A 17961-nucleotide genomic window follows, 5' to 3' on the forward strand; every position below is an offset into this window, starting at 1 on the left:
TAAATGGTTGATTTTTGCAATTCTTTAGCTATAGCTGGCTCCTTCGGATTAGGCTAGCTTGACTGCGAATTTAAGGTGTCATATTTTAGCCATTTTTGCATATAAGCATATACATTTCCTTACAGTTCCTCTTCCTTAAAGTTTTGCCATTTGCCTCTTTCTGATGCTTTTTCTTGTAATGAGCCACAGCAGAAAGCAGACTGCAGTCCCCATCTGTATGCAAAGCAACTCAGCTTGCTGTTCAGAAACTCCTTTTTCCTCTCTCCCAATCATCAGCATTCAATTGTCCTCCCATCAGTTCCAATCATTCTTTTTCACGAGCAGCAGCTCATCCAGTTTTCCAGGTTAGCAAACTCCATTACATGGAGTAACTGCAAACAGGCTACTGAAGAAGTCTTCCTCTGTCCACACCAGATAGTTTAAAAAAGGGGGGGGGGGGAGGGAAATGTCATTAAAACAAACTGAGGTGATGGAAACAAAAGCAAAATCTTATTCACTGACAGCTTTAAAAATAACTAATCAGACAAAGCAAAACATCAGAATGACAGCTTCCTCTCTCTGTCGCATGTGAAGGGTTACACAACATAGGAAGCATACCAAATTTTCAGTAATTTTCCAGTTAAATACAATTCATGCTAAAGACCTTCACATTTCTGAGGCACTGTTGCGCCAATTTTTCCCCTGCCCCTCGGAATTGTCGGAATTGTAAACCCAATACAACATTCCATTTGTTTGTCATATAATTCAAATCCATACACCAATGAATAGCATTGTAATTTCAAGTGGGGGGAAAGGAATTTAAAGTTCATATGTGCTCATGCAGACTACATGTTGCTTTCCCCTAAAATCATGACCTTATTGTCAAAGAAGAAAAATGGAGAAAATCATGAAATTCCTGGCATAAACTGCATGCTTTCCCTACTTTTCCCCCCAGAGTAATATCTACTGATAGAGTGGGGCATAGTGGCCTAAGTAGTGAAGACTCTTACCTCCCACTTGGAAGGTTGAGAGTTCAATACTAGGTAGCAGCAGATGTTTCCTAGGACAGTAGCCCCCAATATTTTGGGCACCAGGGACCAGGTCCATGGAGGAGGAATGGTTTCACATGCTGCCTGCATCACACAGATGGGGCTTCACTTGTTTGTACGGCCCAGTTACTGACATGCTGCAGACCAATGCTGGTCCATGGACTAGGGTTTGGGGATCCCTGTCCTAGAACACAAAGGAAAAAAAAATCCTACAAATTCTGTGTGGCTTCAGGAAGGGCATCCAACCGGTAATGCCACCATCCCAACTCTACCCCGAATTAAGGGATTACAGTTGTAAATAGGAAGTTTTAATATCTAGCGATACTACTAGATTAGAATATATCTCACTCTATAATGCTTAGCAAAACAAGCAATAAAAATGATGGTAAAGTGAAAGGGAACTAATAACAAAACAAATGATCATAGAAACTACCATGTGAGGCTGACATTGCAACACAAAGAATCTTGCATTCATTTTTCCAACAAAACGAAATGATACAACAAACTTGGAGAAACGTGTAATTAATTTTTGTCAACTTATCAGTGTTCAAGTGCGACATGAATAAGATTTCAGGAAGAAGTAGCTGAGGGCCAAAGGTTATACAGGTAATCTTCAATTTACAGGTTGTACAGTATGTTTGTGCCTGTCTGAATAATGTTCTCACACAGCCCATTTATGCAAGGTTGGGTTGTTATCTGAGTAACAGAGCAGTTGGTTAATATTATTAGATTTGATTATTAGATTTTTAATTTGCCATCATCTCTTCTGGTGAGAATATCCAATAATCCTAGCATGTTTTCTTTTTCCTCTGTGAATTTTATTCCTTTGAATGTGTGTCTTCTCTAGTTGCTCCTTTTCTATTTTGATATACAGGCCTTGTCTACACAGCAGTTATACTTTTTGCTTAGGGTGTGTCAAATTTTTCAACTTTCAATTTCCAAACATTCTGGGTGCTTTCCAAACATTTGGAAACATCAATTTCCAAACATTCTGTGACCTGCCTTGGGGATTGTAAAGATATGTTGGTTTCTTTAACATAATTTATGTCAGTACTATAATTTCTAACTGTTATGTTACAATCTCTACTAAGAATCCTGAGAGTGGTGACCTCATGGTGTTCCTCTGATTTGTGATATATCTGCCATCTGCCTATTACCTGAAAACAGGTAGTGAAGCAAAAGCTGATGAGGTCCATGATTCTGGCTATTTCAATCTTAATGTATTTGGTTAGATTGGGTTTGCTATGTAAGTACCCTACCATGGTTTCTTTCAGTAGTTCTGGATCTATGGATATGAAGAGCGCTGTGACATTGAATCAAGACAATTTCATCTTCTACTATTTTTATTTTCTGGAGGCACTGTATTGAAGAATTGCTAAAATATTCACTCCCACTGGCTGGGCACCCCTGCCCAACAACTACTCAGGGCAGGCTGGCTCTCACAACTGCTGGCAGTTTCACAATATATTAGGCCACTTCTGTCTTTAGCAGAGCCCATTTGTTTTGTTTTGAATACCTGATTTCTCCCTAACTTACTACTTCAGGTCTTCCAACAGTGCACCACTGAAATTGAATCCATCCACCTTGCTGCTGGTCATCATCTTCTCTTTCCTTCCACACTAAATGTCAGTGTTCCAAGTAATACACCCATAGCAAACAGAACCTGAGCCAGGTAGATGCCCCAAAGAACAGTTATTTGAGATATCATATTGACACAAACTGCTGAAAACCAACCCTGAGAGTTCCCACAGTTTGATTAAAAAGGAAAAGTTTCACTTTCCCCCAAACAATAAGTCACATTATCCAGTCTAGGTCCTGGATGGTTGCCTGGTTACTTCTCCTCTCCTCCTCCTCCTCCTCCTCCTCCTCTCTCCAGCCAGCTTTTGGAATGTCCTTGGTTCATAGGAGAAACTATTGTTTTGGCTACAACAGCCCAGCCAGCTCTATTCCCCCATCCCTATACCTGAGCCCCAGTTTAGCAACACTGAAGCCCAAAAAATGGCCTCGTTGAGGCCAGCTTCAGGGCTGACACTAAATATGTTGGTTCTATTTCTCTGCTTAACTTGGGCTCTTAAAAGGTTGTAGGCCTAGTTATTGCACTCAGTAAAATGGAAGAGGCATTTTAATTTTACATTTATAGCATGATTGCTCCATATTATTAGCTGTCATCATTTATGTATTCCAATTTGATGATGTATAGGTTTAGGCTAGCCAGACACATGAGGAATAGAGGCAGTTAAATGATGAAAGCTCCACTGCTTTTGTAATGTTGGAACAGCTTGATGCTACCTTCATAATTTTAACAAAAGTCTACAAGCTTCTAGACTTCTTCCTAGATCATCCCACAGATAAGAAGAAATATTCAAGCTAGCTTCCATAAAGTATACTAACATACCAACGAAACTAATAATTGAGTGTATAATTTGAAGTGTTGTTTTGTTTTTATAAAACTCCCTTTGGTAAAGAAAGTTGAAATAAAGCTTGATCTGATATCCTAAATCAGAATACAATTTAAGACCAAAGGGGTCCCAAGGAACCAGTAGTCATACAGCCAACTTCCTCTTATTCTGAATATATTTGACAGTCGAAGGGACCGCTATTCATGGAAGTAGCACCAACAGGCAGCTTTTAATCAGCTGATGTAATTTTATAAAGCCTCTATGTTCTCCTCTTACAATTGAGTCAAGCAAAATGCAATGACATTTGTCATGCCTCAAAGATCATCACACTTCTTAAACAGAAATTTAAACTATATTAATAGGAGATGGATATTCCTCCACTGATGGAATATTACAGCAGTCTAGTGATACCTTTCAGCTAATAGTCTGAGTTGCTCTGATGACTCAAAGGGGTGTTATATAAAAGCTAAATAATACATACAGCATATACAATTCAATTCCCCCTGAGGCAGCATTTAAAATTATTACAATTTATATAACTTGGGAGAATAGATAGAGGATGTTTTAAATGAATAATTGAAAAGAATCCATAAAATGAGGCAATATGGCCTCCTGCTATGTTTCTAAGACTGAATATTTTCAAAAATGCAAGGTTTTCTTTTTTAATTTTTTTTTCTTTTAATATGCTGGGAACAAAGTAGTATGCTTTTGAAATTGCCTGGGTAAGCTTCCAGCAATATTTACTTAATGAATGTTCTGCCTAGTATTGGTGCTGAATTCTCATTTGGGAAGACTCCAAGGAGCTGAATTCCATAGAGATGCAGATTTTGTGACCTCGATACTAACCTGTAGGACGGTGTTTCTCAACTTCAGCAACTTTTGAGATGTACGGACTTCAACTCCCAGAATTCCCCAGCCAGGAAATCCCAGCAGACTCAACATTACTTAATGTTGCATAAAAATATATCAACTGTCTTATAACAAGTCAGAACTTTGAACCATCCACTCCAATAGAAACAACTCTCTGGGTTTTAGGCTGGAGCTTTATTACACCTATATGGAGATACAAGGGATTGAATCTTGGTTAAATCATGTACCACTGAGCCACAATCCCTCATAGTGGCCTTGGTTAGTGTAAAAAGCCACCTCTCCATACACCAGTGATAGAAACAATACTAGCAGTTCTGTATCCCAGCATGGAACAATTCATTTCCAGATTGACAACTTAAATCAATAATAGCAATAAACTTGTATGTTAGAGTCATTTATGATTTCAGATGCATCCATAGTATATATTTCATATATTTCCCCAAGAATTATTTTGCTAAGATTTATAGCAAGACAGAGTAATGAATAGTACATATTAACATATCTACCTGATACAAAATAAGAAAAGAAAATGCAATTTAGTGGTTTAAGGTTATGCATTTTATACATTTTTTCATAGAGTGTTGACAATGCAGACTGCAAACAATGAGTCATAGTTCACAGCTTTAATAGCTTTCATGAAGAATAAGAATCAATTTAAACATCTCCTATAATCTAATTATTATCAGGAGTCCATAATTCTCAAAAACTGTAAACATTTAAATTTATAGAGAGAATAAAGTATAAAACCCCATAAATAAATGCAAATAAAAACCTGACAGAAAATTAAGCTCCCCAATTTTAAATATAAATATAAAATGTGTAGGTGGGAGCACTCATCATTTCAGAGCACTTTTAGTGAATGCAAATGAAAAGATGCTGAACACTGACAATTTATCAAAGCTCTGAAAAAATAAATCTATAGAAACCAAAGTGTTATACAGAAAAATTGAATTGTATTATCGGCTGGCATTACCTAAGAAAAAGATCATACTGATTGTTATTGCTAGTAAATTTGTTCTAGAATCAGCGCAATCCCATAGATTCTATCTCAATCACAGAACTCTGAGGGTTTCTAGCCATGACTAGGAATCTGTTTTTTGGACAGTATCACAAGAAATTGGGATTACAGATAATCTTCAATTTATAGCCATAATTGAAATTTCTGAATTTCCATTGTTAAGCAAGGCAATTGTTCAGTGTGTCACGCCTAATTTTATGACCTTTTGTTGGGTATATGGATACACCAACTAGTTTGGGTGAATAAATATATAAACCTAGGTTTAGGTGTTTGTAGCTTTAAGCACAAAAACTGCAATGTAACTTGATAATTAAGGGTGCGGTTGCAAGCAGCAGTAATAAGGCAGTGAGAGACGTAACACTTCCTGGTCTGGTTCCTGGTTGCTGATTCCTGGTGTTACTGGTCGCTGGTCTCCTGGTCTCTCTGAACTCTGCTGCCTGCTGTTTTACTCCTGTATGAGACGTCTGCTTGTTGGCTACTGTGCAAGATACCTTTTTCTACTGAACAAAAGGACTGTTTACTTGGTGAGCTGTGCATACTCAGCATTGTCTTTGAGAGAAAGGTATCGGGAGGAGAAGATTTACAAGCAGATAAAGACATTGTATTTACTGTTAATGGACTAGGTAACTGGATGGATATACTGGATAATGACATATGGACTGAATGACACTTCTTAATCTCTGTGTGAATTAAATAACTATTTAAAAAATACAAACAGTGTTTTTGTCTCCAGTGTGTGTATACTCTTGGGCCCAGCCTCTCTCTCATTTGGCTGCCTGGCTTGACTGCTGCTGTGCACTCTGCTTGGGGGTTTGTCCCCAAACACTAACACCTTTTTTGTCATGGTTGTTCAGCGACCAACCATAGTGGTTAAGTGAAGTGAATTTATCTTCCCCCACTGATTTTGCTTGTTGGAAGCCTGTGATGACCCCGGAGTGTAACACAAACGTAACAAAATCCAAAACGTAAATGAATGGCCTTTAATGCCTCCAACTTGGCCCCACTGTTCAATAATTCTCAGTTGGAGATAAAACTTAGTCAAAAATAGTCTTCAAAAGAAAGCAATACAGTCCAAACTTAATGAGCAGATAAAGATGAAATAAAAAACCAAAACAAACTACAATGAAGGAAATTCCACAATGGACTAGGATAAGTAATTACCAACTTCAAGGAAATAACAAGGCACGGTCTGTTGGAAAGACGCCAAACAAGATAACTTCAGCCCAAAATAAAACACACTTTGCTTCTGGCAACACTGTGTTTTAACCGTCTCTCTTATATACTATTCTCCCCAGCTGCAACCAATGAGGGGGATCATGGCCACTTCCTCTCTCATAAGCAAAGTTGTTTCCTTCTCTGTTCCTCCCTGCATGTCCTAGGATGAAGAGGGGATGGGCCTGATTTTTCTTTTGACTGCCCAGCCGGCCTCTGCCCTTCCCCAGCCTCCTCCACAATCTCCGGAGCCACATCTCCACTCCCCGTTGGCTGTTCCTCCTCTCCCTCAGAGTCCAACTCTAACAAGGGCATGACAAAGCCAGTTGACAAGGTCACAAATGGTGATCACATGACCCAGGAACATTGGAATCCTTGTAAATCCATGGGAATGCTGCAATGGTTGTAACTCCTAAAACCGGTTGTAAGTTACTTTTTTCAGTGCTGTTGTAACTTCAACAGTCACTAAACAAATGGTTGTATGTCAAGGATTGGAAACAATGATTAATGTCTACTGCAGTGTCACAAAACCAGGATTCTTCATAGGTTTTTAAAAAATAATACTGTAATACTAATAATAATCCAGCCTAATTTGTCACATAACCCAGGAGCGAGAGCCATAATTGACTGCTGCTGAAGAATATTATGTAAAATTGTTCAGCAGCATAGTAATGATTGGAAATAAGTTGTGCTGGGTTATAGCCGAGATAATTCATTTAAAGGACTTTGGGAGTACTGCAGAGCTTGCAATCTACTTCATAAACCTAGCTTGTAGTAAGCGGCTATATAATAGGTTTGCAATCAAAAGATGTCATAGCAGATAGGCTATATGCATCATTTATCACTTCAGGAAATAGTTATCTCACTGCAAACCCATTTAACAAAGTCTGGTGATGAACCTTAAGTCAAACCTGCACTCTACTGATGATGAATTGAGGTTGCTCAACCTCCTGGCCCAGTCAAAACATAAAATTAAAAGGTTATGTTGGAGCTCAAGTGCTGGAGCAAAGAGTAACTCTTTTCACTCCAGCAACACCTCTGTAGGAAGGTCTGCCTCTTATTCATGATACTGAAAGTGAGCAGTCATTAAGTCATTATGAGAAACATTAGTCACTATTTCTGCATGATCTTTAATTAAATTCAAATATTAAGCAGCAATATCTCTGTTTTCATTTATTTTTTATAGATGTCTCTATGATTCTGATGTACTAAATTTAATCTTCAAATCACTGCTTTGTTTTTTTTATTAATTAAGAGTCTTCTCATCTAATTCCCTATAGGAAAAAAAGTCCAGGCCTCTATGTCCTCTTAATTCAATGCTAGGTAATCAGATTTTATCTATATTAAATAGGAAATCACAGAAGGGAATCTAACTGAATTTCTTTCAGAATGCTATAAAAGATCAAATTTTTAAACAGAGTCAAGCAGTATATCTCTATTCTTTTCCACAAGTTTTTTTTACATTGTTTATTAATCTTTCTCCCTGAACCTTCTGCAAGTTTTTTACTGAATTCTGAAAATAAATGTCATTTTCTGCTGTCTATCTGATACTACATCACAGCAGGGATGTGGGGTGGCCCTTATTACACACACACACTTACTACAGATACAGTAAAATTAGATTCAGAATACTCAAAATAAGAGAAATCCATAAAATAACTCAACCAAAGGATCCTAATCCACACCTTCCTCTTCATTTGCTATGTTTATTTATTCTCCAATTCTTTTCCAGATATGAGGGCTATTTTTACCTGGTTGAAGCATTATGTCTCCTCCATGATGGAAAGAATAAAGGCAAAATGGAATTTCTTTATTCTCTTTTTAAAGCTCTCCAGAAGAGAGGGGTTTTTTCTGTTCTTGATAATAATAATGTTTCTGAACTCTGATGATGGCCTACAGTGGTGTATTAATCATCAGACAAAGCATGTGCTTAGGGCAACAGGCCCAAAGGGGGCACCCCAAAGTTGAGAAAGAAAGAAAAAACAATGAAGACTTGTAAAAAAAAATCTTGTATGTACAAAGGAGAGGGACACCAAGATTCGTCAGTGCTTAGGGCACCAGTGAGCCTTAATCCACCACTGATGGACTAATAGCCCGATAGTCTAATGAAGATCCAGTTTGAGTTTTTTAATGCTTTTGGCACTGAATGAGGAGGGCTTAGAACTGGTCTTCAAAGTTGCAGCCATTGCTGCATCCCCGGGGCCTCATGATCATCATTGGATCCATAGCGCCCGTCCACAATTCCTCCCCACCTATACCCCATACCATTAACCCTTCCATAGCTCTCATCCATAGGCTTGTTTGCCTGGATTGTCATTTCTTCCCGCATCACAGTCACATCAGGTTCTCACATGAAGACACATATGGTTTGGGGGGTTACTATGTACAATGGTAACCAGGTCTTCTGGGAGAGCTGTCACTAAGTGATGCGATCATAATTGAACCTTACAACCACATTATTTAGCAATGGAAATTCCAGCTTCAATTGCTGTCATAACCCAAGGGCTACCTCATTTATTTAAAAGATTTGTATGGGCACTCATAATATAGAAAATAAACCTAGAACAGTTTAACAACAGATAAACAATACAACAGATTAAAAATTCTCTCCTACCAACAAGTGCCATCAGAGTCCCATCACAGAACTTAAAACGGAAGGCCCGTTTCCCCTCCTCACCCAGTGCTACGAGAAAAGCAAGATCTTCCACAGTCCTATCAGACGGCATTTAAGGGAGTGAGCCGTATAATTAGTCTTAAAATTACCTTAACTTTTACTTGATTAAGGTCTTTACTATTGCAAGTCTTACTTTGCCCTGAACTGGATTATAAACTATGTTCCTGAGAAATATTTTTTTCTGTTGACTGTGTGTGTAATATGCAGTACATTTCATACAATGCCATACCATTTCTGTCTTTAAAAGAATGAATAATCAGAATGACAGGAATTGAAAAATAATAAATAAAAAAATGTCTTTCTATCACAAGGGTTGTCATATCTTCAGTATACCAGGAGCGTTCCACTTTGAAAATACCACAGTCAATTTATAAATCCATACCTCTTTCTTCCTAGATGTCTAGGAAATTGAACAGTTAACAGAATGTTTGGATGACAAGCTGGAAGTAAACTTTATAGAGCGATTTCATTAAATAACATCTTGAGGTATTAATATATCTGCCAAAAAGAAGGAAGGAAAGAAGAAAACAAAAATGAGATAACAATGGTAAAAAAGATATATTCCAGTGATGGCAAAACTTTTCAGCGCCAAGTGCCTAAACTGGGATGCGTCCGCGTGCCAGAGTGCTGGAAACCGAAGACCAGCTGGGTGGGACACATGCACGCACCAGAAACCAGAAGAGCAGCTGGCGAAGGCACGTGTGCCCACGGAGAGGGCTCTGCGTACCACCTCTGGCATGTGTGCCATAGGTTTGCCATCACAGATATATTCCATAAGCTGAATGCCCCTGGGCAGTGTAACAAAATAAAAGTACATTGTGATACACTGCTCTAAACCAAAGTGGAGAAATAACTCTGCCTGCTTCTGCATACAAGACACACACTCATGTGTGATGAGTTGCACACTTGCAGCCTACCTTGACATCATTTGCAGCCCACCCTAATATCACCTCCAACTCTCCTTGATGCAATGAGATCGTAAGCCATCTTTGAAAACAGCCAATCAACTTTGCAAACATTTTGCAAAGCTTCCTCTATAGCTACTGATCTAGATTCCTTTTCCCTGGAAGGAACTCCTACTTAATCCACTCTAGTCTCTAGGTTTCCTTCGTTTCAAAAGACATCCTATTTTACTGAAAGAAGGAGCTCTCCTTCATCCAAGATAAGGTAAGGTAAGGCTGGGGACTAAATGAAAATTGTTTATTATGGTTGACCCTCAAAATGGTTAATTGAGAAGTGAGTGAACCACCACTTCTTTAAAAGTTGACTTTTTCTCAAGAAAAAAAAACATTATATATAATCTCTTGTAAACCCTTAGTGAACCAGGAGGAACATGGATTCCAAAAACCCTAATAACTTCATCACATCCCAAAAAATCAAACTCCTCCTATATAACCAAGACAGACTAAGCCTCACTTACCTCCATAAGACCTGCTTCAAGATTAGAATCCATCTCTGGAGTGAATCCAGGCAAATTTATCTGAAATAAATTTGGCATATCCCTTACAGTAACCCTCCAAGGCATTGTCTCCCTTAAATGAGGTCACTGAATGGCCATCCACCGGTGGAATAAGCACAGATGGAACTTGGCACTTTGCCACCTTACTACTAGGAGATAGGCCTAGCTGTTATTTATATGATTAGTCAGGATCCCTCTTCCATATCCTTCAGTTAAATCCTAGGCATCTCTTCACCTATTATAAGCAACATGATGCACAGAAAAATAGTAAGAAAAAAAATAAAGGTGGAGAAAAAAGGAATCTAATTAAATATATTTTATATCAATGCCATACATTCATGAACATAAATTTGGGCAAACTCCATGGAAGATTGGGGAGGGGTGTCTGGTGTGCTATGGACATGACTTAGAAAATGAACAACAATATTTTTCAACCCTTGCAACCTTTTTGTTTCTACCATGTCCACATACTCATTCATACATTTGTTCTTCTATTTTGGAGATATCAAAAAATCCAACCAAGACTTTTTCAGTCTTCTATTTTCAAATTGTTTACTCATCCTTCATATATTCTGTTTGATGCTCACTCATTCTTTCAGGATAATCAAACCACCTCAATATACTTCTTTTACATTACGCCATCATTTCTATTTTGAATCCACATTCATTCAATACCCATTTATTCTTGAGCTATTCTTGTTTTGCCACAGTTTTAGCGACAAATTATCACTGCATTAAGTTTACAGTCATACTGTGATAACCCGTACTCTCTCAAAATAACCCAAAACTCAAAACATACATTGAAGTCCAGTAATGCCTTCAACTTCACTGTTTTATTAGGCACAGTTTAAAGTCACAAAATAATGAGGCAAAAAGAAAACCAAAACAAACCGCATTGACGAGAGTTCCGAAGCTAGCCAAGACAATTAATCATACATTCTAGGAAAATAACCAAGGAGAATCCATGGGAAGAACGCCAGCAAAGATAAACCTCTTTCAAAGTACACACTAAACTTTGACTCCAGCAATTCTGACTATGCAGTGACAAACTTATATACATAGCTCCCAGCTGCAAGCCACGAGGAGGATCATGGTAATCTCCTGAGTAGACCTCCCTTTTTCCCCGATCGTCTCCTCCCTGCGTGACCTAGGATGGATAGGGGATGGGCCTGGATCCTCCTCCAATTGTTCAGCCGGCCTCTCCCCTTCCCCAGCCTCCTCCACCACCTCTGGAGCCACACTCCCACTCCCTGTTGGCTGTTCCTCCTCTTCCTCAGAGTCAGTCTCCACCAGGGGCATGACACATATCTTGATTTAACAGACTAGCAGATTTTGAATGCTGTGGACCAAATTATATTCAAAAATCCATCCAAAACAAATACTCTTGTTAAATTAATGTTAAACCTATACCAATCGTGTTATTTGCAGCAATTGCATCACTCATTTGGAATGTAATAGTTTGGACAGTTCTAGAGTCTTTCCACACAATTCCAATGCTTTGTGTGAAGGACTTTTCACTGGCTCCTACGTTGAAGTGCTGAAATACTGTACTCCAAACACAATCCCCCTATTATCTTTCTTGCCTTATTACTCCTCCCTACAGCCCTACTTAATCCTTACCCCTCCCTTTGGGTCTTCTTTCTGTTCTTGTCAGAATCACAAGTTCGGAGCTTTTAGGAACCTGAGCCTAGAACTCTGGAATCAGCTTTGTCCTTCCCTTTACCTCTCTGTAAAGTCCTGTGTCTGGTGGCTTTTAATAGAGTTTGATTTGTTTGATATGTTTATTTTGTTGTGAATTGTTTTACTTGGTTAGTTGTTAAACTGTAAACCAATCTACTAAACCGAATTTTTACTTGTTTGTCTTTTGATATGTGCCATGCTTGATAAAAGCAATTGCTATAATTACATTATTAATCTTCCAATACTTTTGCACATAGAATTCATACTTTGAGTCATTCTAATTTAACACTCATTTATTTTCCTTCTTTTCTCTTCATCTAACCCTATTTTTATTGAGATTCACTATTAATATTAATAACGTGGATATTTCTTCCATTCAGAATTTCTGTCTTTATATTGTTCCCAATTTTTTTCTATTTTCCATTGTAAGCTATTTAATCTACCATCTTTCTAGAGTAATTCTTTTGTCATATGTTTGAAATTTTACTAACTCCTTTTTCAAAACTAATACTTCAGCAACCATATTCATTCAATCTAACTCTTCTTGTTCCTACCGACACATTCATAACACCTTATAAAGTAACTTTTTTCCAGACATCAATTTTTTCTAAATTTATTCCTAGTTCTTTCATTATCACCATTCACTGGAAAACAACATGTAACTATATAACTCACAATTCCTATTTTCAGATGCCTCTACCACAACAAATCCATATGACATAAATTCTTTCATTCTAACATATATTATTCGTCTTTCATCCATAATTAAATGTACATCTTCACTTCCCTGTATAAGTTCATTAACTCTACATCATTACCTTCATTCTGATGTATTACATCTCCTTTCTCTTAATCTTGCATATATACAATGTATCTGGGCTTTTTTCTTGTATTTTTTATGCAATTAATATAGATCAACACCATCCAATATGATTTTGGCCAACTGAGGCTTTCATAAGGTCCAACTGTTTACTAGCTTTCATTGTATCCCTTTTATATGTAAGCAAACATTCATCTCAGTTTTGAAATATATGCCACAAATGAAAGCAAAATCTAGTTCTACTCCTAGCTTACTTATCCTATATATTTTAGCATAGGATAAATAACCTAGGAGCAGAACTAGCTTGCTAAAATGTCCAAATAATAAAAATAGATTACAAGATTACAAGATCATTTATAGTTTTGGTCAGAGTAATACACTCCCTATTGACAGTAATTGCTTGCATTCCTTACATTTTTACTATACAAAGAGCCCTTTCACAAAATGCTTTAAAATTAAAACTATTTATTCTATGAGAAATAAACATGCTCCTATCGGTATGTAAGTTCCCATAATAAGCTGCCCAGAATCACTTTTTAGAGTGAGGTGGGCAGCGTATAAATTATGTAGGTAAGCAAACACAATATTTCACTCTTAACCTTTGTGCAACGCGTGTGTATCGTATGCATGATAGATAGGGAACCCAGCTGTTGAATTTAAAAATAGAAATTAACACCTTCTTTTAAACTTTCCATTTCAATGAGCATTTTTCTCAAACTTTTTCAGTTTACATAGCAAGCTTCTTCAGTGTGATGTAAAAGAAAGTGCGTTTCTCGAGGCTGGGTTTGTACTATTTAAAACGTATTTTATAAACCAAAAAGGGCGCTTCTCATCCTAGCGCGGTCCGACTTCGACCTCCTCGATATGGAGGTGCAAATCGTAAGGGCGGAACTCGGCCAGGTTTCTGTAAAAAGGGGCACTCCGAAGCTTTGCCACCAACCGAGATGGCGCGAGTACTTCCTTGGTCAAGGGCACCACTTCCGGGTTGTCCAGGGTCTCGATTCTTCCTCTCTCTCTCTCTCTCTCTCTCTCTCTCTCTCTCTCCGATGATGGCCGCAGCTGAATTATCCGATGCAAAGCTGCGGGCGGAGCTGTTTGCCCTGGGCTACCAGCCGGGACCGATTACCGATTCCACCCGAAAACTTTACGCCAAGAAACTCACTCGTCTGCGGGCTGAGGTGGCGGCCGGGCAAAGGAGCCGCACCAGCTCCAGAGCGGTCCCTCCGAGCTCAAGTAGCTCGGTGAGGCCCGCAGCGTCCGCCCAGGTTGGCCCCAAAGCGACTCCCCGGGCCCGCATCTGGGTTAGGAGGGAGAGCGAGGACGAAGAGGGCGAGGACGAAGAAGAGAGCAACGACTTTTTGTCGTCGCGCAGGGAGGGCGCGACGGGGAGTAGTAGAAGGTTTATTGACGGGCCCCATTGGCCGGCAGAGACTCCTTTCACCCCGGAGAGGATCCACTTGCCGGCGAGAGAGGTGGATCCACTTAGCAGCCCCTGGAGGCCAAGTGCTGGATTCGCTTCCAAAAGGACCCAGTTAGAGGCTGATGAGGCCTTTACGTCCCCCTATCAGAGGGAGACGGTGGTAGGTAGATCAGCTTCTAGTACCCCGTGGAGACCAACTCCCTCCAATGAAGAGGGGGGTGTAAGCTCCCGCAAGTGGTGGGAGAAGGAGCCGAGTGTGAAGTCCAGCGCTTCTTGGAAACCACGAACAGAAGAAAGCACTGGAGGGTTGAGCAATTGGGTCAGCTACACAAGCCAGAGATGGGCAGCTCCCAGCCCCTCGATAACCGAGAGAATCGGAGAAGAATTAACCTATAGGCTGCCCAGAGGAGGAGGAGAGAAAGAAGGAACTTCCAGAAGTACTAAAACGGTCTTGGGGACAAGACCAGAAAGAGATTTAAATGTTGGTACCCGTTGGGACGGGACTCAGAGATATGTAGGTCAGAAACATCAAGCTCCGAGCCCTGGGAAAAAGGGCCAAAGTCTAGAATTTTATTTGTCCTGGTTCCTGTGGGTGGCAACCTTAGTGCTGCTGGTGATTTTCTTGGGCATCCTTTGGGTGAAGATGATGGGACCTGCTCATCAGGAAGGGTCCATGGAGAATTGTACGTGTAGTATTTAACCCTCTTGTAAACATAATTTGTCTCTTTTTTTTCCAGTCTCAATGCTATCCTCCTCCTCAAATCATAGTTTCATTCTGTGTATAGATATATTGCATTGACAAGTAAAATTGGCTTCAGACTTTTCAAGGCTAATAATGGATATGAGCTATGATGTTAGGGTTTTTTTCCCCCAGAACATTAGCTTAGAATAACCTACCTATTTGTTATGAGACCAAATATTTTAGAGGCTTTATATTAGCGTTTTGAGAGCCTAATATGTGTGCTTGCCCACATTACCTCACGCTGACTGCATAGGAAAATGGAGTTTTAAGTAGCTTTTACTGAATATTTTTTAGGATATCAAACCACTACTACAGAATCATAATAATTACTTCAACAAAGAGAGTCCATGATTATTGAGCACACAGTAAGAACATTTTGCTTTTGCAAAACTTTTAGGAAAAAAAGTGTACTTACTGAGCCCAAAGAGTTTTAAACAATGCTCCTGTTAAAAAAAAAAAAAAGTAGCATTCATTTCCATTTGGCAAACACCACAAGATTGGGCCCTTGTGTCAACAAAAAACCTATCTTCTAGGATGCACCCAACTTGACAGGAAGGAGGAATCAAGCACAGAGCTAATCTTGAGTCTTGTGCTACCTTAAAAGGACCAGAATGGTCCTCCCTGAATTCCTTGGAATTTTATCTTTGTTCCCAAGGGACACCTGCCAAACTGGGAAGATCCCTGTATTAAAAGCAGAATATAATAAAATAGCTTGAACTCTGTATATGTAGGCTTGGCTGTTCACAGCTTACACTCTCAGTAACCAACTAATGTGGGTATTAGTACATTTATGACTGGACAAGCTATAAGCTTTCATTGATATAATATGCTACAGTACAGCAGCATAAGTTTCTGTAAGAAATTATGTTTTAAGGCATAAAAATTGAAGAATTGAAATGGCACTTTTAATGTTGTCCCAGATAACCTTCAAAGTAAATGACTTCTTATTTTGACATGAATCAGAATGTGTTTATTTTCTTGTTTAATATCATTGGTTTGTGGATAATTTCTTTTAAATTAGTGGCTTTAGTTGCAGTTGTAATATTTAATTGCTACACATTTAACTTGATTAAGGCCTGTTCAGTAGAATGGGTATTTTCAAGAAACATGTCAGATTCACACTTATTGTGAAGGGATAGGAAAAATATCTATTCTGTATATGCTTTGTCAAATAACTTAATTATTTATTTTCATTCACAGTAAAACTGTTGACCGTGGATTGTGAAAAAAGCACAGATAGTGTAAGTTAAATATCATTTAAATTTAATTCTTAACCCTGGTGTATTGGCCACTTAATACTAGTGATATTGTATAAATAAGCCTATTCCATTTTCCAAATATAATTTAATAATTCACTGATATGGGAATTACAGACTATTTTTGTCAGGTTAATATAAAGAATTATTCAAATGCTATAAATCTATAGTTCTGCAGAGTTAAATCCTTGTCTTTGTAAATATGCTTTAATTTATAAAAACAAGATTTTTGACAAGGATTTTATCATGTTACTTTTCAAAGCAAGCTAAAATAGAGTTGGCAGTCTAAATATCTGTTGTTTGTCGCTATAGTTCCAAAGTAGCCCATGGTACATAGCTGAAAAAGACAAATCCCAATATAGAATTGTGTTTAAATTGCTAACTCTGTGATTTTATGGTATCATGCCTAAGCTATATGTTTTTTTAGGTTCATGCTTGTAGGGTATTTGCACTTTGGAGATTATGAAGGGGACCGATACCTACTAAAAATATTTCCTGTTGCCATGCAAAATGATTCAATAATTTAAAAGAGCCATTTACTGTTCTTTTCCTCCTTTTTCAGTATTGTCGGGAAAAACAAGAAGAAATTACAACAACCATATTGTATGAGTTGTACAACTATCTTGCAATTCAAGCTGGTAAGATCTGATCAATCAGTATGAAAATGATTATTTCTATTAATTGGAGTATTTTCAAATTAAATATAAATACAATTTTATACATGGTGAATAAAAGGCATCCTGGAATCAGGCTTTAAGACACCACTCTATTTCTATAAGGATCATCTGTATATCTACTAGAAGCCTAAAAATAGGATATAATGCAACCAGAGCTCCACTTTTGTTTGGAATTAAGAGACATACTGCTTGGAATGCTAACAGTAATAAAGAGCTATTCTGACCTAGAATCAGTGATATCTTTTGAATCCCAGGTTAAACATACCCAAGGTGGCAACCCTGGCTAATATTTAACTATGTGCTAGGTCAGGGGTTCCCAACCTGGGGGGCTCGCACCCCCTGGGGGTGCGAGACGATATTCCAGGGGGTGCGAGAAAAGTCCAGGTAATTTTTATTTATTTTTATTTATTTATTATGCAATGGATTTACTTTGTTTTCGTTTTAGAGTTGTATCGTTATTTAGTGGCCGTCACATACATAGCTGAAAAGATTCAATCCTACCATATATTTAATGCGTTCAGTAGTTCCTAAAGTCTAAATTTCAGGGGGTGCGAGGTTCGAGTGAAATTTCTTTAGGGGTGCGGGGCGAAAAAAAGGTTGGGAACCACTGTGCTAGGTAGAAAAGTACTTCCTTTTATCCCTTTTAAATGTTCTACCATTCAGTGTCATTTTTCAAACAGTACATTTTTATTCATATAATAAAAAA

The 17961-nt window shown here is 38.3% G+C and overlaps 1 protein-coding gene and 1 long non-coding RNA gene across 2 annotated transcripts in view; one reads left to right on the forward strand and one right to left on the reverse strand.

The window, feature by feature from the left end:
• LOC148126107 (uncharacterized) lies at positions 1–14181 on the reverse strand. Its single transcript, XR_015742831.1, has 4 exons — positions 13837–14181; positions 9584–9699; positions 4274–4480; positions 1–401 (listed from the first exon to the last, which is right to left on the reverse strand). It is a non-coding gene; the product is annotated as an uncharacterized LOC148126107 (long non-coding RNA).
• LEMD2 (LEM domain nuclear envelope protein 2) overlaps positions 14143–17961 on the forward strand; it is a 16900-nt gene continuing 13081 nt past the window's right edge. Inside the window, exons 1-3 of the mRNA XM_026716868.2 lie at positions 14143–15263; positions 16523–16563; positions 17141–17216. Of these exons, the coding sequence (XP_026572653.2) occupies positions 14207–15263; positions 16523–16563; positions 17141–17216 (1174 nt within the window). The 5' untranslated portion in view covers positions 14143–14206. The remainder of the gene's footprint in view (positions 15264–16522; positions 16564–17140; positions 17217–17961) is intronic.

This window comes from Pseudonaja textilis, chromosome 3, assembly GCF_049901715.1.
Source record: "Pseudonaja textilis isolate UNSWEBS1 chromosome 3, rPseTex1.2, whole genome shotgun sequence".
In the NCBI taxonomy this organism is placed as follows: Eukaryota; Metazoa; Chordata; class Lepidosauria; order Squamata; family Elapidae; genus Pseudonaja; species Pseudonaja textilis.